Here is a 23,544-nt window from a genome sequence, read left to right on the forward strand (position 1 = left end):
TTAAGTTAAATACTTGTTAATGTTAATATGGTGTATTTCTGGATAGCCATTTCTTTTAGCCAATCAAAATGCGAATTCTAAAGGTATCCGCCCACTTCCTACAATGAATGAAAGATCCGACAGAGCGTTTCGATAGGCAGAGTTCGGTTCACTCAGTTCACTCATTCGGTGTTTGTTGAGCAGCAGAGTAACTTACTCTCAATTCGTAGGCAATACTTATACGATTAATTAAGCATATATTGTAGTTATCTGTCTAGTTAAGAAACTAGATGTTTGCATGCGTCGTCTTCTACGCAGTTTTGTTATGTAACTACACAGACAAAAAGAAGCGTATGAGCCTCTGACGCCAGAGTGTTTGTGGAGAAATGAAGATGTCCAGGAGCGGATCAGGTCTCCAGCCTCTTAAAGCTACTGTTCCCTTCACACTGCACAAACCAGCTGGAGCTGCAGTCACAAATATCACTTCAGGTGAAGTATACACATCAGTGACTATCACACATGATCTGAGCCACTAAATGTCCTTGAAGATTAACAGGAAATGATTGAGTTTGAAAACACATTATTATTATTATTCTTTTATTTTTTATTTTTTTAATGTGCTTAACGATCTAAACTTATTTGAGCATAACTGTTTAGGCTTTTTAGTATGGTTTCTCGTTATCTCTGGGCAAAGATGGAATCTAGTGAGTTAATTTCATCTACCCACACTACAGTATTCTTCTGGACTTTGCTAGTGCATAACATCATCTTCATTATTAGTTATAAATACTGGCTGTATATTAACTTTAAACGTATAAATGACACGTTTAAAGATGGATGGTTTCATACTTTGTCCAATATACAGTGGGGACTATATGAAACATTTGCGTTTCAAAATCTAATTTAAAGCGAAATAAAGAAGCTTTTTTGGTTAAAAATAAATAAATACAATTTATGAAGCAAGGCATTTTTTATGACATTTGGAGAAAAAATAATAAATAATTTAGATATTTCACTAATCAAATAATACAACACTGGTGATACTGGTGGTCATGTGAACTCCTTTGTACTAAAGGTCACATTTTCTTGCTTCCAGTGAAGCACAAGATGCTCTTTGAAACATCTCAAGTCATGGTGGAAAACATGATCTGGTTTTGTTCGTGTCAGCTACAGTGTTATCATCATTAAAGCAAAAGACAGACCATCTAAATGCTAAGACTTTGTGAAATTCATGTTAATCTTTACAGCTCAAATTGTGATATTTTAAATATTCCATTGTATGTACAGTAATACATAATGTCTAATATATCCTTTTCATATCCAGTAATTCAAGAACTTTTATGATCTAGACCAGTGAAAAGTGAAGTTTACCGGTAATACAAAAGAGGATATAGGAGGAAACTTGCAATACACACATTTATAAGAACAAGATGTTTAATAGCATGTTTCCTCGTTGAAGTGTATAGATAACTGCTAAGCTGTGGTTTTCTCTCTATGCAATATACTGTAATCACAAACCTTTTTATTTAATACACAAGCTTTCTTGGTTCCTCAGGTGATTGGACCAAAGCCGAGTGGTGTTTGCAAACTCGGATCCGGCGCACACTATCTTTGGATGCGATTGTGGGGCCATACTTGCAAGGCCAGTGGCCCAAAGTGGGTGACGAACACAGTCCCAGCAGACACATCGGGGAAGATAAATCCACACAGGTGAAGTGATTCAATGTCCTGGCTGGATCATGTGGGCTTGATTCAAATTATAATCTGAGTCCATAATAAATTATAATCCATCATATCACCGCCACAGCCATTAGTGATATTCTGTGAAGTGTGTGATATAAAAGTAATGAGGGTTTTTCACAAGGATAGAAGAACCATTTTTGGTACCTCAAAGAACCTTTCAGAAAGGTCAAGTGGTCATATGGTGCTTTTCCACTGCATTGTGCGGTTCGGCGCGGCACGGTTCGGCTCGCTTCGCTTTTCCACTGCGTGGTATGACTCGGCTCTGCACGGCACGGCTCGGTTCGCGTCTGCACTTCGTCCACTGACCACGATTAAGACATTTTTTTTCAAGCAAATAGTTTAAAAACAGGTGCTACAGCGGTGGCTGTTAATGGCTATTTAAATCTAGCGAGTTTGGTGTCTCGTGTCGCAAATACAATGACGCTGGTAGTGACGATTCTGTCTGACCAATCAGTGATCTGCAGTGTTTTCACGTCACTTTTTAGTATCGGTAAAATAATATAAAATATAGTATTTAGTACGGTACGCTTGGAATCTCAACAGAGGTGGTACCATTTAAAGTGAGCCGAAGCGAGCCATACCATACCTTACCATGCAGTGGAAAAGCGCCACAAAGTGAGCCGTACCGAGCAGTACTGTACCGTACCATGCATTGGAAAAGCGCCAAAGCGCGCCGTACCGAATCTTGCCGTACCGTACCATGCAGTGGAAAAGCGCCACAAAGTGAGCCGTACCGAGCAGTACTGTACCGTACCATGCAGTGGAAAAGCGCTAAAGCGCGCCGTACCGAACCGTACCATGCAGTGGAAAAGCGCCAAAGCGTGCCTTAGCGTACCGTACCATGCAGTGGAAAAGCACCAATAGTGTCATAGTGTCAAGAACATCTAAACAAAATAAAAAATCTAAACAACCCTTTTCCACTATAAAAAAACCTTCTGTGGTATAGAAAGGGTTGTTGGAATTCTTCATGGAACCATAGATGCCAATAAAGAACCAAAAAGAGGAATTGTATAGATTCTAGATCAAACCGTTAAAAGGTTCCATTTGATTGGAAGGTAGAATGTCGTATTCTATATAAATGCCATGGTACATGAAAATGGTAATATTGTCCCAATATAGACCTAGTGCATTCACTTTTAGCCCTTGTTTACACCTGGTAATAAGATGCGTTTTGGTTGATCGGATCTCCAGTGGACGACGCTAAATACATGTGTTAACGGGATCTAAAAGGTTTTGAGCTTGTCCACTTTCGACCACTTCCAGAGGTAGTCGAAAGAGCATTCGACTGGATTGCTTTCATAGTGTAGATCATTTGGTAGAATGCGTTCGAACAGCCACAAAATGGGTAAACATTATGGGAAGTGCCCTAGCCAGACAGGATTTGAACTTTGTCAGCTGGAGATCCAAGTTTGGTTTGAAAATGAAAAACGTAACAAGTACAATGATCTCTCACCATTTCTGATTTCTAACACACTCACAGCATTCGGTGTGGTCTTGTCTATCAGAGCAGTAACGAAAGCTGATGCTCTCATTATGTTTTTACATTTGTCTGTCTGCATTCATATGTAAATTGCACTAGAGTATTTTGTCTATTAGATCTAAAGATCTGGAAAAAAAAATACATTTACCCGCCCAGACACTCCCTTTGAAGAAATCAGGACAGAAGTTGTTTAAAGTGTGCAAAAGAGATTAAAATACCAAGTGTAAACAGGAATATGTCTCTCTCGTGTACTTGCGATCCAACCTAAACGCATCCTAATACCAGGTGTAAACAGGGCCTGCCAGCTGACTCATCCGAGACTTATAATAACTAATAACAGTGTAAACAAAGCCATGCAGTACCATGGTAAATACGAGAGGTCCATTGTATCTTCGGACACTATCATTGTACCATGGTGTGCACAAACTAGGCTATTACATCACAGTCTATGATTTACTGCAATCACTATGAACTTTAACCCTCAGCTCAGCTGTGAAGGGAAGTGGGCACATTAGCTTTTTATTTTTAAATATCATCTGTTTTCTGTTCCTTATAATATAAGCCTAATATATATGCTTCCTTTTATATTGTTGACTTAAGACCGTTTACCTACTAAAATTCCCTTATAAATTAGTCTCTCTAAGGTAAATGTATTTTCTTTGCTTGTGATGCTGGTTAATAACAAAATATCGGATTGTACTAGTTCACCCAAAAATTAGAATTGTCTTATTTTACTCAACCTAAGGCAAAATTAAACAAATCGTTCATTGAAAATCCTTATTGACTTGTTAAGGGGATGTGGTGGCTTCAGCCCTGGTTCCAAAATGGTTCTTCCATGAAACAAAAGAAGACATTTAGTGGAATGTTCACACATAGGATGAAAGCTGCATTGTGATGTACATCCGCGTGTAACGGTTAATCAAAAATTAATAATAAATACTTGATTTTATTTATTGGTTGATTGGATTTTAAGATGTGGGCTTTGCACTCATAAGTGGAAGCAGATGAAGGGTTTAAGTGAACTAAATGATTGGAGAAGTTCTGCAAACATGTACGTCAGCAGTCATTTCCACCGGAAGATCCAGTTATGACATTTTGATTAAACATTATGAGGTCAAAAACAAACAAACAAACATACAATCATTCCCAATAAGATCTATAACATGCAATTATTAAATATATGGGGTGAATTTTCATGTCATGCCAACTTTAAAATAAGGCCAAAAATGCAACACAGTTGCTGTCTAAGCAAAATAACATGTTTAAAGTGTAGTTTTATGTATTTATGATGGCTGTTATTTTTGTAAAAGACACCACATGCATGGTTAGCTGGAGCTAAAACAACAGCTGTTGGATTCCACAAACGCTCAGCATCATGGGGAAATTCAGAACATCTCCAGGATGGAAGTGACATGTGTGCAGGTTCATCGGTAAGTCATACATCACAGTTAACATGCCACTTCAATTCTGTTATGGAAATAGCTTGATACTATATTAAGTTCATGTGTGGTGACTCATGGGAAATGTATTACTCTGTCACACTACATATATCTGTATTTGTGAGTAAGAAAATGTCTGCTGTTTCTCTGCTCTTTTTTTTTTTTTTTGTCCTTACACTGTTTTTGTTTCTAAGTTTTCCAAGCTGAAACAACAACTACAACAGAAGCAACGGTCAGGTTTTCCAGTTGGCAACCAAGAGAAACTGCACAACCAACATCAGGTACTAACACACACACAATCATTCTCTCTTTCTCACTGTTCTATGCTCCCTGGTTCCTCATTCACAATCCTCATTTCTCTTTTCAACCTGAACATACGATTAAACTGAGTTATTTGGAATTTGTCTAATTTTATACTTAATACCTAATCCAAATAGTGGCAGATACTATTTGCACCTTAGTGTATTGTTGTACATTATGAAACAGTAGAAGATACGGTATCTCAGATTTAACCAAGATCACCCAAGTTAAAATACAAATCCAGTGAGTGTATACCAGAATACCAGGAAGAGGGAGTTGGTTGGCAAGGGCTTTTAGCTTAGCATGTAGCACCACATCCAGCGGTACCCTCAATTAAAAATACCCATTAGGCACTTATTTCCATTTTTCAAATATTTTCTTTATTATTATTTTGAATGAACACCTCTCTGAGCTGATGCGATAGAATGGGATCGGAAAAGGTGGATTCAAACTCTGGTCTGTCGCAGCAAAAGCTAAATTCACAATTACTCATGCCACTGTTTGTTATTCAACAGGTTTCTTTTGTTAATTTTGTCTGTCTCAACCAGACAATTGTGGGTGAAGTTAGGGTAAATAGCCTCTGCCAACAAGGAAGTTTGACGCAAATGGGGAAACGGTTTCCTCAGAATACTGAATCCTGATTGGTTCACATCTGTGCAGACAAATGGCTTTTTAGCCCACCAGAAACGGCAGGGCCAGCTGCCTTTTTGAGTTGTGCTAAAGGGCCATATGAGTCAGAATTTCTCGACTGAATTGCAATAGCGTTGACTCGTCTCATATGCTCAGTAGCACGGGAGGTTACGCAACGCTTGTTATCTCTTGGTCTTTAGTGAGAGAGGCTGGAGGTCCCTTCTCAGTAGGATTGGCCATTGTGCTGCTGACAGCAGCTGAACCATTCCCGGGAACCACGGCTGGTTCTGCCAGAGTGGTGTCACGAGTAAGACTGAGCATCTGTCCTCTCTCATTCAGCTGATGACCTGAGGAAGCAGTGCTACCGGAGGGCAGGCATGAAGGTGTAGAGGCCACCTGTGGGCTAATGCGTCATTTTTCTTCGAAAAAAATATTGGGTATTGGAATATTGAATAAAAATGCTCCAAATGCAGATGGGACCCCACCCCCTTGGTGATATAGGCTACCACTGTCATGTTGTCTGACCGGACCAGGACATGGTGACCTCTGAGCTCCTGTTGAAATTCCCTGAAGACCAGTAGCACTGCCATCATATCCAGACAGTGGATGTGTCAGCTCGACATTGGCTCCTCCCAAGAGCCAAAGGGCGGCCTGCCTTCGCACAGTGCGCCCCAACCAGTCTTGGAGGCGTCTGTCACGACTACCTTCATTCTGGAAACTGAGCTCAGTTCCACACCCATCTGATGCAGATGGGGCAGTTTCCAGGGGGCCAGGGCTCTGATGCAGGCGTGGTTCACTCTGAAAACAATACGGTCCTCGCACCACGCTCAAGGTGGGAATGATGCTGGCCTTCAACCAGTGTTGTATGCATGTTTTTGCAAGTGAATTGGAATGAGTAACCCCTTTTTATTGTATCTAAAACCCAATTCGACACGCCTGGAATGGCTTCTCAAGCCTCCACTAGAAGGAAATGCTTGGGAAACGGGTAGCACTTCGCTGGATGGAAGCCTTGCTTAAACTTGGGGCTGAGTGGGTGTGGAAGTCAACGGCAATTTAGGATAACTTGAAGCAGCGGAGGAACTTGCTCTCTTTGGCAGAAAATGGCACGTCACCTGCCATGTCTTCTGTGCTGCCAAAACATTTTTTTCATATTTTTCCACTGTGTGCTTGAATTAATTATCTCATGTCAGGCTTTCGTCTTCTGCGCAAGAGTGTTTGATTATAGCAGCAAGCTTGGGTGTTTTCCCCCCATCTTTCAAGAAAATGTTTTTCCCTCCTTGGTCCAGTTTGTTTAGATTTCTTGTTTCTAGTAGCCTACTGTAAAGCTGCTTAGCACACAGGACTAGGCATCAAGTCACGTCAGCTCTTGGACACCAAACATATCATTCGGTACTTTCGTGCTTCAAGGCTGCAAAAAATCAGTGAATCTAATCACCAAACAGGCAAAGTGGCATTGATGTGTGAGTACAATACAGTAACAACGAGCTGGACAAGTATAATGTAATTTTATGAAAAACTACGCGAGCGGCACGGCATTTTGAGCATCCTCTGGTGTCGTAGGTGGACTCATAGAGATGTGCTCGAATTTTAGGATGCTCTGTCGTCCGTCAGATTGCCTTTAATAATTTCCATAACTCAAATATTGTACTACAGCTGTATAGTTTAGTAAATGTTAAACTTGTTCAAAAGTCAGTGGTCCATTTTGTCCTGTTTATTGTTTGAAATTGCATAACTATAGCAACCACTTCTTCGTTGCTGTGTTTTGCCAGACACAATCGCAAAATGCTTAGTATAAACACTTAGGTAAGGGTGATGTTTGTTGCAATCCTCTTAAAGAAATCCCTTGCCTCAGGGATTTCCCCCCCTTAGGGATACCTTTAAGTCAAACCACTTAAGTGGTTTCATGCAACTGGGCACTGGACTCCACCATTCCATTCATTGGCCAAGGTCCGCCCAAAAGTCTGACCAGCACGTGAAAATTTTACGTTGATGTCCCTACAATAACAAACTGGCATGTAAAACTCTTGGACGCATTTTAAAAAGTCTATGCTGTGAAATTCACATACTTCTGAAAATCCAGCATTTAGTTGAACCTGATAAGTGCTCATTGTCACAGTTGTAAACACAGCGGCTTTCTACTTTTATGAGGGGGTTTGGCATCATGACAGATTTGTTTCCAGGCGGATCTTTAAAGAATGCGACACGCACGTCTCCAGGAAATCATGTAGAATTCAACCTATCAGATGACAACTTCCAATTTTGTGTGCCTTATGCATCAGACGTTTGGTCCATGTGCGTGACTTCTGAGGCTGAGCCTAAATGTTGCTTGCATTTAAGGAGGGATATCATATTCAGCAGCCATATCACCCTATAGCCCAAGACTGGTTGCCCACTGAAGCTAAGCAGGGCTGAGGCTGGTTAGTACCTGGATGGGAGACTCCTGGGAAAACCAGGTTGCTGCTGGAAGAGGTGTTAGTGAGGCCAGCAGGGGGCGCTCACCCTGTGGTCTGTGTGAGTCCTAACACCCCAGTGTAGTGACAGAGACACTGTACTGTCAAAGAGCACCGTCCTTCGGATGAGATGTTAAACCGAGGTCCTGACTCTCTGTGGTCATTAAAAATCCCAGGATGTCCTTCGAAAAAGATTAGGGGTGTAACCTCGGCATCCTGGACAAATTTGCCCCTTGGCCTCTGTCCATCATGGCCTCCAAATCATCCCCATATACTGATTGGCTTCTTCACTAGCCCCGTTTACATGTAGCATTGTATTCCAATTATAACCAGTTTAAAAGTCGAATCGGAATAAAAATGCTCAAACCGATTGAAATTTCAGTCGGATTGAAGGGGGTGGAATAAACCTTTTCATGAACCGATCAAACGGAAAATTACACCATGTAAACGAGCTGATCCAATTACTTTGAGTGTACGTCTTTCCGCGCATGCCTGGTTTTGCGCCGGATAATTCTGTCAGCTAACATCAGCTTTGAAGACTTTTTAATTTAAAGATAATTTACCTCAAAACTCACTTTCATGTTTGAATGCCTTGTTTGTGATCTGATGTGGATTCTGATCACCGTATGAGGTAGAAATATTTATACCCGATGCAAAAGACTATGCACGCTAACCATTACCATAGTAAATATGAACGCTTGAAGAAATCAGACAAATCATAAAGGCTATCATAATCCTGTTTTTATTTTATCTGTCAGTGGCCTATGTCTCGTCTCTTTACCAGACTATCATAAAATAGTATCATAAAACTTTTTTTTTCGGGAGCTACCTCTGTTTCTCTGACTGAAAATATAACTGTAGCATAGCTTTAGGTCGTATTTTTGGTGGCATATTTGTAGAAATTATATTTTTTTCTAAATGTGATGTAAATATGTCCTGTAACTATTCTCTTTCTTTTTTTAAATAGATGGTAAACCGGTAAACCACTTTTCTGTGTGACTAATGTGCAATTTTGACACAAATTAATTAATTATGATCAATGTATCACTTTTTATTGTAAACCTGTGGTAAAACATAGATTTTTGTGTTTTAAATATTCAATTAAACTACAAAAATGCCAGCAAACGGTCGCTTTTATCGTGTTTGTTTTGAGATCACGCTGTTTCCAGGGATTTCTTTCTGATAAAACTACCATTTGTTGGTGAAATGATGGGTGTAACGCTGTTCCAGAGAGGCGTGTTACGGGCGTGTTTTTAAGTGAAGCGCTGTGGAGCTGCTGGCCCGACAGTGGAAACGCAGCAGACTTTGGGTCTGGTGCTACTGGCCCGAGGCTATTAGCCTGGCACAGGCCGTTTAAAGCCCTGGCCCGACTGCCTAAAATTAGTGCGACGATTAAGTGATGCACCATCTTGACAGGGTTGAAAACGCGGGAAATAATGAGCTTCCAGTCAGATGTGGCAGACAAGCTGTGTGCATGTCACAAAATTATTCCGATTAAAAGCGTCAGCACATGTAAACTTCAGATCGGTTTAGATAACATCCCATGTAAATGGTCAACCGGAATCCGGCAATCAGAACGATCTCAATCAGAATACCAAAAAAGTGTGCATGTAAACGGGGCTACTGTATCCTTTCCACCAGTAAGCTGGTGTGTGGTGGCCGTTCTGGCGCAATATGGCTGCCGTCGCATCATCCAGGTGGATGCTGCACATTGGTGGTGGTTGAGGAGATTCCCCCCTTCTATAAGTGAAGCGCTTTGAGGTCCCAGAAAAAGTGCTATAGAAATGTAACAAATTATTTTTTAAATTATATCCGTGGCATCCATAGCATATCCAAGGATCATATCATAGAGAGATTTTTTTTTTCACTTAGTTAGCAACCACCTAACAAAGCAATATGCTAACAGCCACTTACAACATCTTAGCAACATGGCAACACCTTAGCAACCTCCCACAACACCCTAGAATAGTGACAGTGAGTTTTGCACAGGCAAACCGCTTTTACTTTTTATTTAGAAGATGTAAACATTTAGTTATTATCTGTATTATTTATCTAGCTAGTTTTTGCATGAAAATCGATGTGATTGCATGTCATGTATCAGTGTGCTATGACACATTTTTGCATATGAAATTAGAATAAGATCCTGTTTGTATTGTAGTTTAGGGGGGCTCATTATTTGCTGTACCAAAGCTCATACAATTCAAATTCAGTTCAGTGGTCTGTGGGTGAAGCCTTCAAATGCACTCAAGTGATATGTTCTGACAAATGTACACAAATGTTAGAGGAAGTGTGGAGGATTGCAAAATGTCACAGGAAGAGTGGTTGTCAAAAGCTGTTCTGCTTTAACACATGCTGGCTCGCTGCAAACAAAAATCACACACTCCAGGGTTATTCATTTCAGAGTTTTATTTCATTTTGTATTATGGTTCCTACACTGAACAAAATTATAAACGCAACACTTTTGTTTTTGCCCCCATTTTTCATGAGCTGAACTCAAAGATCTAAGACTTTTTCTATGTACACAAAAGATCTGACTGCACATTTTAGAGTGGCCAGCCTAAGGCACACCTGTGCAATAATCATGCTGTCTAAACAGCATCTTGATATGCCACACCTGTGTGGTGGATGGATTATCTCGGTTGTGCTCAAAGAGCATTCTAGTGCATTCTAGAAAAAGTTTGAGTTCAGCTCATGAAAAATGGGAGCAAAAACAAAAGTGTTGCGTTTGTAATTTTGTTCAGTGTAATTCCAGTTCAGTTTTAGTTGGATATGAAGGTGTTTTTCTCACTATTGTCATTTATTAGTTTTTATCCATTACTAGGCTACATGTTTTAGCGCCAAATTGAAGGCCATCCTTCTGCCTCATGACACGCAGAGCACTTTATCAGATATGTTCTGTAAACTTGGTGTTATAATTGCTACTACAAGTTTTATTAAACACATGTACAACAATGCAGGAGACTGCAGTACTACCTGACAATGAAATGAGCAATAAATATTGTCAAGTCATCTATTTATATAGCACCTTATACAATACACATTGTTTTAAAGCAGCTTTAAAGTGATAACAGAAAAATTATTCAGTGATTCAAACATTTCAATGTGGCTGTACACTTGTAAGAAAAGTTTCATTTTTCAGCTGAAGTCAGTTCAGTGTTGATACAGTTCCATTGTAAAGATCATCAATTATTAAATTTGTTAATTTCATCTTTGCAACATCCATCAATTATCTTCAGGGCATTAATGATTCAACTCCATAAAGTGGATCCACACAGACAGACAGACAGACAGACAGACAGATTGATGGATGAATGGATACACACACACACACACACACACACACACACCAGGCTTAGGATAATAATTAAATCAGAACATCCAGCATTGATTGAAAATATAGAAACTGAAACCATCTTTTTAGTTTTTGTCTAATGTTCTTACATATAAATAAACATTCAAACAAATCCCCTTATCTTTGCTAACTTCATCTTAAATTGTGAGCATGAAATGTGTCCTATCTGTGAGGTGGTAATTTTCATAATTTTCAGGAGTTTGAAGATGTATTGCATGCCTTTTAAAGTCTGTTTGTTGTTCACCTACAATTTGGGGATAAAAATTTAGGAAACATAGGAAAACTCAGTTTCTTTTTTTTTTTTAAGTGGCCACTGACAATAGAAAGGATAAAAAATATATAATTAGCTCAATTTAAAACCAATAGATAAAAATGGAAAGTACCAATATGTGTGCGTTTCCTGTCTTCTCAGTCCTCGGCTGCGTCATTGACTCGGCTGCCGTCACGTCTGCGACACAGTGAAGAGAGACTAGATCAGGAGCTGGAGAAAGTCTTCATACATTATTCACCCGTTGACCACTGTGGAGTAAGTTTCTTAACACTTTTCACGGTTTGAACTGATTGTGAAGGCTGATGTCATGCTAATTTGCATATTATTTAAACTGGATAACCGAGCCCAAATGCTCAGTTTTTGGTTAGTTTTTTACAAACCTGCACAACTGGAAACGTATGTAACTGTATTTGTGTTTTTCTTTTGTTTTATAGGTTTATGAGGTTCCAGATGGCCACAGGGCTCCTGTTCCACACCTGAGCTCCAGGAGTGGGTTTCAGATCGAGTCTTCTTGTGTATCTTCCCAGTCCTCTTTATCTTCGTTCACATCTTGCACTCCACAGCGCCCTTTAGATCTTGATACTGGTAGGTCTCTTTTTTTTTTTTTTTTTTCTCGAACTCTCACTGTATGTAACGGTGGACAGGCGTCCCCGTTTCCGGAGACAATCCTGGTTTTTGGTGTCCTGTCCCCGAATAAATCTATTCAAAACACCCCTCAAATACACAACAAGAAGCCCGACCCACATACAGTACTCTGCAGGTTACCTGAGCAATTTTGTAGTGTAGTGAACAGAGGGCTGCAAGCTACACTGATTAAAAGAACACTCCACTTTTTATGGAAATAGGCTTATTTTCCAACTCCCCTAGAGTTAAACAGTTGAGTTTTACTGTTTTTAAATCCATTCAGCCGATCTCCGGGTCTGGCGGTAGCACTTTTAGCATAGCTTAGCATAGATCATTGAATCTGATTAGACCGTTAGCATCTCTCTCAAAAAAAAACTACCAAAGAGTTTCGATATTTTTCTTCTGTAGTTACATCGTGTACTCTAGGCCAATATGACTAGGAACTATACTCTCATTCCTGTGTAATAATCAAGGAACTGTGCTGCCGTACCAGCAGGCGCAATGATATTACGCAGCGCCTGAAAATAGTCCCCAGCTCGGTAACTTCCAATGTGACCGGCACTAAGTTTGTAATATCATTGCGCCTGCTGGTACGGCAGCACAGTTCTGATTATTACGCAGGAATGCAAGTATAGTTCCTAGTCATATTGGCCTAGAAAATTGCAACTTTTAATTTTCTGTCGGTCTTAGTACACGATGTAACTACAGAATGATAATTAATTATAATAATAGAATGTTAGTTTTTTTTAGTTTATAAATAACTTACTATGTATTGTTGTCTGATTTGAACTGACTGTGACCCTGCTCTGTCCTCAGTTGGGGAGGTAAACTCATGTATCCTGATGTTGTCCTCATCGCCACGGCCTAATAACAGCTATTGCTTCCAGAGAGATCCGCCAGAGGGCTGTGAGAGAGTCCGAGTGTGTGAAGAGAACGTGTAAGTAGGCATGACATGGTGTTGCTATGTGGTTGCTGAGGTGCTCTGAGTGGTCACTGAATTTTGCTTTGAACAACACTACTGTTTTTGTAGTTTTCCTTCACCTTGCATGTTTTTTGTTATTTTCCTATCCTCTAATTTAGCCCACCATGCTTGGATCAGGTGTATGTATCCTCTTCCCCCGACCCCAACAAAGTGAACTTCACCACACACACAGGCTCAGCCTTCTGCCCTGTCAATCTCCCAAAGCCTCTCCTTCCTCCAGTGGACTTCCTGATCTGCAGCCTCTCAGTTTCTCCAGGGTCCTGCTGGGTGGGACAGTAATGACTTAATAAGAGAGAGAGAGAGAGAGAGAGAAAGAAGAAGTGACTGTGTCTTTAAAAACACTTGTAATGTTGTGCTTGCTTCAGCATCCTCACTATTAAAAATAATATTTTTCATTGTTGAACAGTGAAAAATGTATACATTTATTTTCCACTTTAAAAAGTAATTGTAATACGAGTACCAGCTTCTTTAAATTTCTTTAATGAGAGTAGTGAAAAATATCCTGTTGGAATGGCAGACAGAATAGATTTATGGTTTAATACTAGGCAGTTTTATAAAAAAAAAGGCTGTCCTTTGAATATTGAATATTGAAGTGGGAAGAATGAGTAGATTTGTTTGTTATAAAGACAAATGGTACTATTAAGCCAATGCTTGAATTTTTAATCAGTATTTACCACCCAATTTTTATATTTGTACCTTAGCTTTATTTAGTTACAGTAATTGAAAAGATCGGAAGAAAGTATTGTGGGTGGATTTCAGTGGGTATATTTATGTCATTGGATTCCAGTCGTATACATTCACCTTTTACATTTGTGCTTTTTACAAAAGTAGACTTTTTTTTTGGTTTAATAAATGTTTAAATTGTGTACCTTGAACATATAAATGTTAGTTTTTTACTTGTATAGATGAATCTGGACTTGAATGTAAGCTCAGTTGAGTGCTAAGTACTGTTTGCACATAAGTTTATGCTAAACATAAGATATAATGTGGTGACGCACTATTTGACTTCAAAGTATTTCTTTATTCAATGTGCTTATTTAATGCACATGATTTTTGTTGTTGTTGTTTTAAGCATAGGTTATAACTTTATATTCAGATGTATTAATTTGAACTATTGGCCTTCTTATTGGGAAGTGCTTGGGGAAACTACATGCAAATCGATGAATCGACTTGTTTTATTATTATTGTTCTTTTATTGCTATAAATCAATTTAAAAATTCTTGCATGTCTGCAGTATGTTTTGGCACTGATAAAGGAGAAATTATCAATGGTGAGTGAACGTCTATTCCATCTTAATTATAAGTGAACACATTCTGAGAAATACAGTAGCAAACTGTGATTTTGAATGACAAGAATGTAAAAAAAAAAAAAATCAATTCTTAAGTGCTAATCTCACGTCATGTAATCTGCACTAAACAGAAAAAATACGTATTTTGTGTGCCCTTACAGTTTTTTCACAATTCAATTTCCTGCTGCTGGAGCAAACAGAATGTTTCCATATGGGAATCAAATATGAATGTTCTCTTTTATTGTAATCAAAAACAGTTTTTCCCAGAACGTACTGGGAACAAAAAATTGCTAGCTGGATCCATGTGTCTTGTCAAATTTAATTTATGTTCCTGAGAGCACCTGGTTTCACAGAGAGGGCTTAGATTAAGCCAGAAGTTAAAGGGATAATTCACCCAAAAAATTGTCTTTAGTTTTTGTCTATCGACATCATGATGTCTATGGCCTACCCTATTTGATTTTTTATAAGGACGAATATCTCTGGCCCGAGGTGTGAATGGGACTCAATGGAGGAATGTGTACCCGCGGGCGCCCCCTGTCGGCTGTCGCCAGAACAACAGACTCCGAGAAGCTGCACTGCTCAGCGCATTTATCAGGCATCCCTTCACACGCCGCTCACTCTCCTACACAGTTGAGTGTACAACTAACGCCCTTCAAATCCTGCTGTATAGAAATATTTTTGGAGTTTGAAATGCTGAAAACCGTACTGAAACAACTGAAAAGCCACCCGGCTGTAAGTATTTCAGATTTGATACTGATTATGCTCATGTCTGTTAATGATGAGGATTCATTTATTCTCCAATCATGTCTCTGAATCATTTCAGGCGTTACGTTTGCTAATACATCCTCTGCTCGATAAGGTTTGATAAGGTTTCAGTAAACTTAATGGCCGCATAGGGGAAGTCACGTCACACAGTGATTAGAAATTCTGGCCATTCTGTGATGGAGAGGGTATTGGCATTTCCCAAATGTATTTCTGTCTATATATCCATACCGTGTGCACGTGAATTCTCCATATAACAACAGTGTCTGAGCACGTATGTCTGCTGTAGGTCGCGGTATCTGTCATATATGGCTGTTCAGCAGCTGTCAAGGGCATTGAGGTTAAATCAGCTTTGCCTCTTTTATTCATTTAGCATAACAGCTTCCTATCGAGACTTACAAGACTTAAGCATAAAATATTAAGACAGAACATACATTAGCCTGTGTGAAGGAATTCTATTGTGGTTGATCGGGCAACATTTTCTACATATTTTCTTGTACAGTAAATATAAAGCTGCATTTTTAACACACACACACACACACACACACACACACACACACACACACACACACACACACACACACACACACACACACACACACACACACACACTGATTTTTATTGATTAAATCAGAATCAATATAAAAATCCTTGCTCTAATTCCCTCAGAGAAGCATGTCAGTGTCTCAAAACCTAGTGAGCTGCCTACAGCAGTATAGGGGTCATTCTAGGAAACTTACCTTTTACCATTTTTATTAAACGTTTTATTTAAGTGATTTTTGAATATTTAAAAAAAAAACATATTATTTTACATCAAATTATGTTTCAGGGTCTAATATATATGATGATAACAGGTTTGACATATATAAGGCAGCATAATAGGCAGGTTATTGGTTGTTCAGCTGTACTATTGACCAGTTTAGTAATTTTTTTGTCATTCATTTCTAATTCTTTCTCTCTCTGAAGTTGATTCCTCTCTTTATTTTCATCGGTGGTGGAGCGACCATGTCTATGCTTTACCTGGGCCGCCTCGCTCTAAAGAACCCTGACTGCTCGTGAGTAACCTTTTCATTCAGTACCTTGTCAAACATATGGAGAACTGACTAAAATCTGTCAACAGATGGGATCGCAAGAACAACCCAGAGCCATGGAATAAAATTGGGCCAAATGACCAGTACAAGGTGAAAGCAACATTTATGTAGACCACTTGGTTTTGCCCATTTCTGATTATGCAGCTTTGTATATTTAGTTATTGTAGCCTGTTAGCCTATAGTACCCTTCCAAATAGTCTCATGGTGGTAATAATCTGTACTTTTTTGTTAGTGTATTAATATTTAATAATATAAATTTACCAAATTTCACCTCCCACAGCTCTTTGCTGTCAACATGGACTACTCTAAACTGAAGAAGGACAGGCCTGACTTCTGAGCAAAGTGAATCTGCTGGCTGTGTTAAACGCTGCACTTCCTGCCCGGAGGTCTATTCAACATGACATCAGATGCTAGAATGTGAATCACCATTTAAAATCTTTAAAGAAACGGAAAGTGAGCACATACACATAAGCTATAAGATCTGAATGTATATCTTTAAGAAACAATATTTTCTTTACAGATACACCTATTGACACCTCAAAGGAAATGCATCATCAAACCTGTAACAATATCATCTACAGTTATCTTCCTGTTACCCAAATAAACAAGACAGACAGCAATAACAGAAGGGTTTGTGTGTGTGTGTGTGTGTGTGTGTGTGTGTGTGTGTGTGTGTGTGTGTGTGTGTGTGTGTGTGTGTGTGTGTGTGTGTGTGTGTGTGTGTGTGTGTGTGTGTGTGTGTGTGTGTGTGTGTGTGTGTGTGTGTGTGTGTGTGTGTGTGTGTGTGTGTGTGTGTGTGTGTGTGTGTGTGTGTGTGTGTGTGTGTGTGTGTGTGTGTGTGTGTTTGTGTTTGTTCAGGTATGGGGAAAAAATGTCCTCACAAAGATGGCAATATCTAAAACTCCTTGTCCTTTTTTTGGTCCCCATAAGGAAAACAGTTTATAAATCATACAGAATTATTATTTTTGAAACTGTAAAAATGCAGAAAGTTTTCTGTAATTGGTAGGGTTAGGGGATATACAATTTACAGTTTGTAATTTTACAGTTTGTAATGTAGGCTATAAAAGTCATTATGTGTATGGAAAGTCCCCATTAAGCATGGACATCCAACAATAGCCTTACAATAGATGGCGCCATTTACTCAAAAACGACTTTGGTGACAGACTTAAAGAGATAGTACACCCAAAAATGACAATTCTGTCATCATTTACTCACCCGTGAGTTGTTCCAAACCTGTATTAATTTCTTTCCTCTGCTGAAGACAAAAGAAGATATTTTGAAGAATGTCAGTAACCAAACTAATGGGACATTGACTTCCATAGTGTTTCTTTTCAATACCACGGAAGTCAATGGGGCCCATCCACTGTTTTATCTATCTATCTATCTATCTATCTATCTATCTATCTATCTATCTATCTATCTATCTATCTATCTATCTATCTATCTATCTATCTATCTATCTATCTATCTATCTATCTATCTATCTATCTATCTATCTATCTATCTATCTATCTACAGTGCTATGCTTAAGTTTAGACACCCATGCTAGAGTTGACTAAAAAGAGGAATAAAAAAAATCATCTTTTGGAAATTGAACTTAATGCCTTAATTTAAAAAAATAGGAAAAATCCAACCTTTAAGGACACCAATTTTCTCTGTGAATGAATAATGTATCGTAAATAAATAAATGTTCTTCCTTAAAATACAGGGTGCATAAGTTTGGACACCCCTATGTTAAATTCCCATAGACTAGAGGCAGGCAGATTTTTATTTTTAAAGGCCAGTTACTTCATGGATCCAGGATAATATGCATCCTGATAAAGTTCCCTTGGCCTTTGGAATTAAAATAGCCCCACATCATCACATAGCCTTCACCATACCTAGAGATTGGCATGGAGTACTTTCCATAAGATCATCTCTCAATGCAAATCAAACCAGCTATTAGGCTAACTGAAATAAAACCATGCCAATCTCTAGGTATGGTGAAGGCTATGTGATGATGTGGGGCTATTTTAATTCCAAAGGCCAAGGGAACTTTATCAGGATGCCTATTATCCTGTACTCTTTACTCCACTACATTTCTATCCATAACCGTGAGTACTGAGTACCCGTTACTTCTTCAAAAAAAAAAAAAAAAAAAAAAAAAACAATCTCGGAAACCCTCAGTTTGTTGTTTCCCTCTCAAACGTGACTGGATTGTGCAGGCGTCACTGATTGGGACAGCCTATCAGCAATCAGCTTTCAGAGGTGTGGTTCAGAGGTGTGTCAGAACATTGCTATATTGCCTTCTTTGCTGGTTTAGGTTTATTGATTTGATTGATGAAAAAACAGAGAAACTCACATGTACACACAATTGTTAGTTCAAATGTGGGTGCAAAAAATCCATTAAAACTCTAGCAGAGGTTTGTCAGAGCGTTGCCATTGTGCTATTGCCTTGTGAGCAAGTGTGAAATGTTAAATAAAGCAACGTGGTAAAAAGATGAAAATGACTTGATTTTACTTTCAATTCCTTTTACATTATCCAAGGTATTAACATTTTTCATAACTCCATGTAGGACGTTTCTGTACATATGTAAGCACTGTGGCAGTAGTAATGCAATTTTTAGAAAATGTACTCTTGTACTCTTGGTACTCAAGTACTTTTAAAAACAAGTACTTCAGTACTTTTACTTAAGTAGACATCTGACTGTAGTACTTTTACTTGTACTTGAGTAAAATTTAGCAAGAGGTATCTGTACTTTTACTCAAGTAATGAAGCTGTGTACTCTGTCTGCCTCTGTGCATAGCACTGTATCTATCTATCTTTGTTGGATTGCCTCCTGTCATTTAGTTAAAGATCGAATATGGAATATCAATTTGCAATACCACTTTATTCTGAAAGGGGGCGATATTATGTAAGCTTACTTTATGTATTTACATTTTTTTTGCAAATTAAAAATACATAAATATACAAAACTAAAGCTGTGTATAATAATGTTAATGTTCAATTAAATCAGCATTTAAATGTACAGTAACAAAGAAAAATGGTAAAGGTTTGTTTTAATATGATTATTTCAGTGAGGCTATTAGCCTATAATTCGATGGCTTTTAAGTTTAAAGTTAAAAGTTCTTTAAAAAGTGTTGTTTTTTGTGTGCTGTGCATTAAATCTATAGCTTACATGTAAACTATCAAACTAAACAAATGATTAATGTTTATGATGCAAAGTTGTATTTTGCTTCCGAACCCTGAGGTGTATTATTACATGCGTCTCTTGCTTGAAAGAGTCTGCCAGTGTAAACTTACTCTATTAAGTTTCTCTCCATTGTTAAAAACATAAAGAGCTCATAAAAGAGCTCCCCAAACATTCTTCTCTTTGAGCTGAGAGAAGTCCTAATCTTTCCTGTTAGAAGCTGCTAACATGACAGAAATGGGTCTTAATCTTGGCCATGAAAACAGACATGACGCTCTCATAACAGATCTATTACCCAAGAGGCTTTGCAGAATAGGTTTATAAGTGGGTGTGGGAACTTTGAGGTTTCTGTGAGGTTGGAAAGTGTTTCCAGTAGGTGATGAAAGGAAATTGCAATTACTGAGATGAACAAATAGTTCTTTATAAACTTAATCCACTAGAAGCCATACATTTATTAAAGCAATCTGCTCATATCGATCAGAACTTGGTGATCCTGCAGGTTTCGTAGTCCTTATTTTCTCTCAGTTGACTTGAGTGACATTTTTCCATACTAGATTCTAGGCTTGTTTTGATAAAGAACCAGTTTTCATCCGTCGTAAAGGCTCTAAGATTTCACCACATCCCCATTCTGCTCCTGTAGGGAGTTGGTCAGTGAGCTGATGATAAAAATGTGAAACCAATATTGTGTGGGAGGGAGGTCATGCGGCTGGGATTATGTCCTGAGTTCTTTATTGAAGGAAAAACATGGCCAGGAATGATATGTTTATGTAGAGGGTTCATTGCAGATGGTGTAAGCTTTCAATCGCAAATATTTTGTTGCAGATGTCAACCTTCAAGCATGAGGTAATGTGTTTAAAGGATATTTCCCAAAAGGATAGCCCCCAAAATTCTTACTAACTAGCTGGTTGATTTGCATGACCCTTGTTGCACTCTTTAAAGGAGCCATGACATGAAAAATCCAATTTTCCTGGATCCTTTGACATATAAAATGTCTTTGTACCATTAAAACATCCCGCATGTTTCAAGGCTTAAAACGTCCTCTTCATTATGAACAAAGCATTTATCTAACCAAGCTCCAACCGTGATGTGTCACAGGCAAATACATTTGCATATGACTTCCTCAAAAAATAGTTTTCAAATACTTTCAGTTGTTTAAAGTCGGCATGAAACGTAAGTTTCGATATTTTCTTTGTGATGTATATCTGAAATGGCTTCTCAAACAAGAAAAAAACAATTGGGGCGGGACTTGATTTTGCCCATCAAAAATGTATTGGATCGTTGGATCTATTGCTGTGATCTCATTTGAGTGACTATATTAAAGTCACCAAAATTGACCGTTCTAATTTTTTATGGAAAATTGCAGTATTTTATTTTAAATGATTTATCTGTGTGCATCTTCATATGCCTTATCAAAATAACTTTCCCTCCCTCTTGCAGCGAAATAGTATGAAAGTGTGTAGTATGAGCATTACATTACTACTACATTTGCCAATCGCCATGTTGTCATTATCATGTGACCTACCAGCATCTGTTGTGTCCATCATATGCACACTTCCGAATTTTGCTGGTAGTAGGTCGTCTGCAAAATTTTTGCCTAATGTTTTATGAGTACTGTGAATTCTGACATACTTCTTTTGTCACATAGGGTAACATGAGGAAAAAATTCCCCCTTTAAGAACAATGTGGATTTACTTTTAAACTGCAACATATTTAGATATAAGTTTAGCGTGTTGCTAGATGAAAATGCATCAGCCAATGTGTATTATAGGAAATAAATGGAAACATTTGCTAATTTAGTTGTTATAGCACAAAATGTAAATGGGGCTTGGGGTCATCTTACCCCAAGGGTCAAATTTGGACTTATTATTTCAAAATAGAAACTATAACTTTTACTCCACAGATCCAAAAACATAGCCTGGGTTTCCCCAGACTGCCTTTGCGCAGCGCGATTTTATTCTCGCTGAAAGGCAGTCTGGAAACCATGGACCTGATTTTCGCCTCGTTTAGGGAACCAATCACAGAACGGGGAGGGAGCAGCAAGACGATGACGACATCTTTGCGACACAACTAAGCAGTTTGTTTATATCTATGGAGTCAACATGACAGCAGACGCGAAGCTACCTTTTGATGCAGCCTTAGATATTGTTCTAAGTAGTTTAGATCGCAATTTTATTTAGAAAAAAGAGCAGCGTTTGGCGTTAAACCATTTCTCTACATACGTCATCTGGTATAATGGAAACGATTGGCTATGCGCATTTGATAGACATTCTTAGCACCCAATAAACGGCGCCGGCGCATTCGTAAACCACGCCTCAAATACGAGAAAATGAACGTGTGGTTCCCAGACCCAAGTCTCAACGAGAATTGGGTCTGGCGTTAGCCAGGCTACCAAAAACATGTATGTGTCTACAAATCCCTCATTTACAAAATATAGACTCAAAATCTTTGATATTCAACATAATACAATCATGTATCACTATTTTCACAAATCACAAATGTTGATATTCAGATGAATCTCTTCTCTTCTCTTCTCTTCTCTTCTCTTCTCTTCTCTACTGATGTGAGGGCAGGACAGCCTGCCACTCACATGTGACCACAGCAATAGCAAACATTCAATTAATTAGATCCAACCAATCTCGATGGAAAAATCCATTTAAGTCCATTTTTTACTTGTTTGAGAAGCCGTTTCAATTGGATATACAGTACACCACAATAAGGAACAAAGACTATCGCTATACTTAGTGGCGCTGTCCTGCAGAGTTTAACTCCAACCCTAATCAAACACACCTGAACAAGCTAATCAATGTCTTCAGGATTACTACAAGGCTATAGGCCAGGGAGATTTTATTTATTTATCAGGGTTGGAGCCAAACTGCAGGACAGCTGCACGCCAGGACCGAAACTGCCCATCCCGGGATACAAATGCCCTTTCAGTTTTTTGACATACTCCTGACAACAGGACAAATAGAAAAGTAAAAGTACTTTTGCTTTGTTAAAACAGCTTGTTTGCATCTACAGTACAGACTTTAGAAGGATCTCAGTGACAAGAACAAGTGGATGGTTTAACTTTAAATGGTAATTGTAATAAAGTCCCTTGTTTGTGGGTGTGAGAAGGAAGGAGACCGGGGTCGGCTGACTGAGGATCGTGGGTATTTATTAAATAAACTCAAATCACAATCGTGCCACATGCACGTCAAACTCAAAACTCAATACTCATTCCACTATTCAAATTACTCGGCAGCATTAGTCTTCCTTAAGCAGAGTTCTCTTTCCACGGTCCCACGAGTCCTCAGTCCTCCCTCTCTGTTGCATGTTCCAGTCTGGCTTAAATATGGTCTCCCCAAGCCAATTACTGTAACGAGACACAGGTGTAAGTCATTTTGCAATTAACCCACTTACCACCGCTCGTCTCTCCACTCTCTCTCCCGTCGCAGACCTCGCTAGACCACGCCTCCCCCGCCACATACCCCCACCGCCCGACTCAGGCCGGGGAGCCATCCGGCCTGCAGTCCCCCCCCCCCCCCACATTCCTGGAGAGGAAGTCAGCCACAGCCATCTGCGCCCCCGGCCTGTGGATCACCTGAAACTTAAAAGGCTGTAAAGCTAGATACCAACGGGTGATCCGCGCGTTGGTGTCCTTCATGCGGTGGAGCCACTGCAGGGGCGCGTGGTCCGAACAGAGGGTGAACTCCCTCCCCAGGAGGTAATAGCGAAGGGTGAGAACCGCCCATCTGATGGCCAAACACTCCTTCTCTATGGTGCTGTACTTAGTCTCTCTCTTTGAGAGCTTACGACTAATGTACAGCACCGGGTGGTCCCCTCCTTCCACCTCCTGGGACAGGACAGCACCCAGCCCCCTGTCCGACGCGTCAGTCTGCAACAGAAAGGGAAGAGAGAAGTTAGGAGAGTGCAGGAGCGGCCCGCCACACAGAGCAGCCTTAACCTGGGTAAAAGCCTGTTGGCACCGCTCCGTCCACTGGACC

At 39.2% G+C, this 23,544-nt stretch overlaps 2 protein-coding genes across 3 annotated transcripts; both read left to right on the forward strand.

Annotated features, from left to right (window-relative positions):
* Nucleotides 1-83: 83 nt before the first annotated feature.
* On the forward strand, nt 84-14,663 carry fam117ab (family with sequence similarity 117 member Ab). Its single transcript, XM_079595438.1, has 8 exons — nt 84-468; nt 1,535-1,689; nt 4,513-4,632; nt 4,836-4,922; nt 11,786-11,899; nt 12,079-12,229; nt 13,085-13,205; nt 13,349-14,663. The coding sequence occupies exons 1-8, from the start codon at nt 366-368 to the stop codon at nt 13,527-13,529; spliced, it is 1,032 nt and encodes a 343-aa protein (XP_079451564.1). The 5' UTR covers nt 84-365; the 3' UTR covers nt 13,530-14,663.
* A 377-nt stretch (nt 14,664-15,040) lies between these two features.
* On the forward strand, nt 15,041-17,948 carry ndufa4b (NDUFA4 mitochondrial complex associated b). Of its 2 annotated transcripts, XR_013795732.1 has the most exons (5): nt 15,041-15,270; nt 16,267-16,355; nt 16,421-16,481; nt 16,672-16,808; nt 16,912-17,009. XR_013795732.1 is itself a non-coding variant. In XM_079595796.1 (4 exons), exons 1-4 carry the CDS (start codon nt 15,052-15,054, stop codon nt 16,726-16,728), a joined length of 426 nt encoding a protein of 141 aa, XP_079451922.1. In that variant the 5' UTR covers nt 15,041-15,051; the 3' UTR covers nt 16,729-17,948. The 2 variants fall into 2 exon arrangements, 1 of the variants encoding a protein (XP_079451922.1); XM_079595796.1 differs by having other exon boundaries at nt 16,672-17,948.
* Nucleotides 17,949-23,544: the final 5,596 nt, after the last annotated feature.

The sequence above is a fragment of the Phoxinus phoxinus genome (genome assembly GCF_949152265.1).
Source record: "Phoxinus phoxinus genome assembly, chromosome: 21".
Classification (NCBI taxonomy): Eukaryota; Metazoa; Chordata; class Actinopteri; order Cypriniformes; family Leuciscidae; genus Phoxinus; species Phoxinus phoxinus.

What these genes read in the sequence shown, in the direction of transcription:
- ndufa4b (XM_079595796.1), top strand. Translation starts at nt 15,052, where the DNA reads ATGTGTACCCGCGGGCGCCCCCTGTCGGCTGTCGCCAGAACAACAGAC. An exon ending in AACTGAAAAGCCACCCGGCT is followed by an intron (nt 15,271 to 16,266) that starts GTAAGTATTTCA and finishes CTCTCTCTGAAG; the next exon opens with TTGATTCCTCTCTTTATTTT. An exon ending in GGCCAAATGACCAGTACAAG is followed by an intron (nt 16,482 to 16,671) that starts GTGAAAGCAACA and finishes CACCTCCCACAG; the next exon opens with CTCTTTGCTGTCAACATGGA.
- fam117ab (XM_079595438.1), top strand. Translation starts at nt 366, where the DNA reads ATGAAGATGTCCAGGAGCGGATCAGGTCTCCAGCCTCTTAAAGCTACT. An exon ending in ACATGTGTGCAGGTTCATCG is followed by an intron (nt 4,633 to 4,835) that starts GTAAGTCATACA and finishes TTTGTTTCTAAG; the next exon opens with TTTTCCAAGCTGAAACAACA. An exon ending in CGAGTGTGTGAAGAGAACGT is followed by an intron (nt 13,206 to 13,348) that starts GTAAGTAGGCAT and finishes CCTCTAATTTAG; the next exon opens with CCCACCATGCTTGGATCAGG.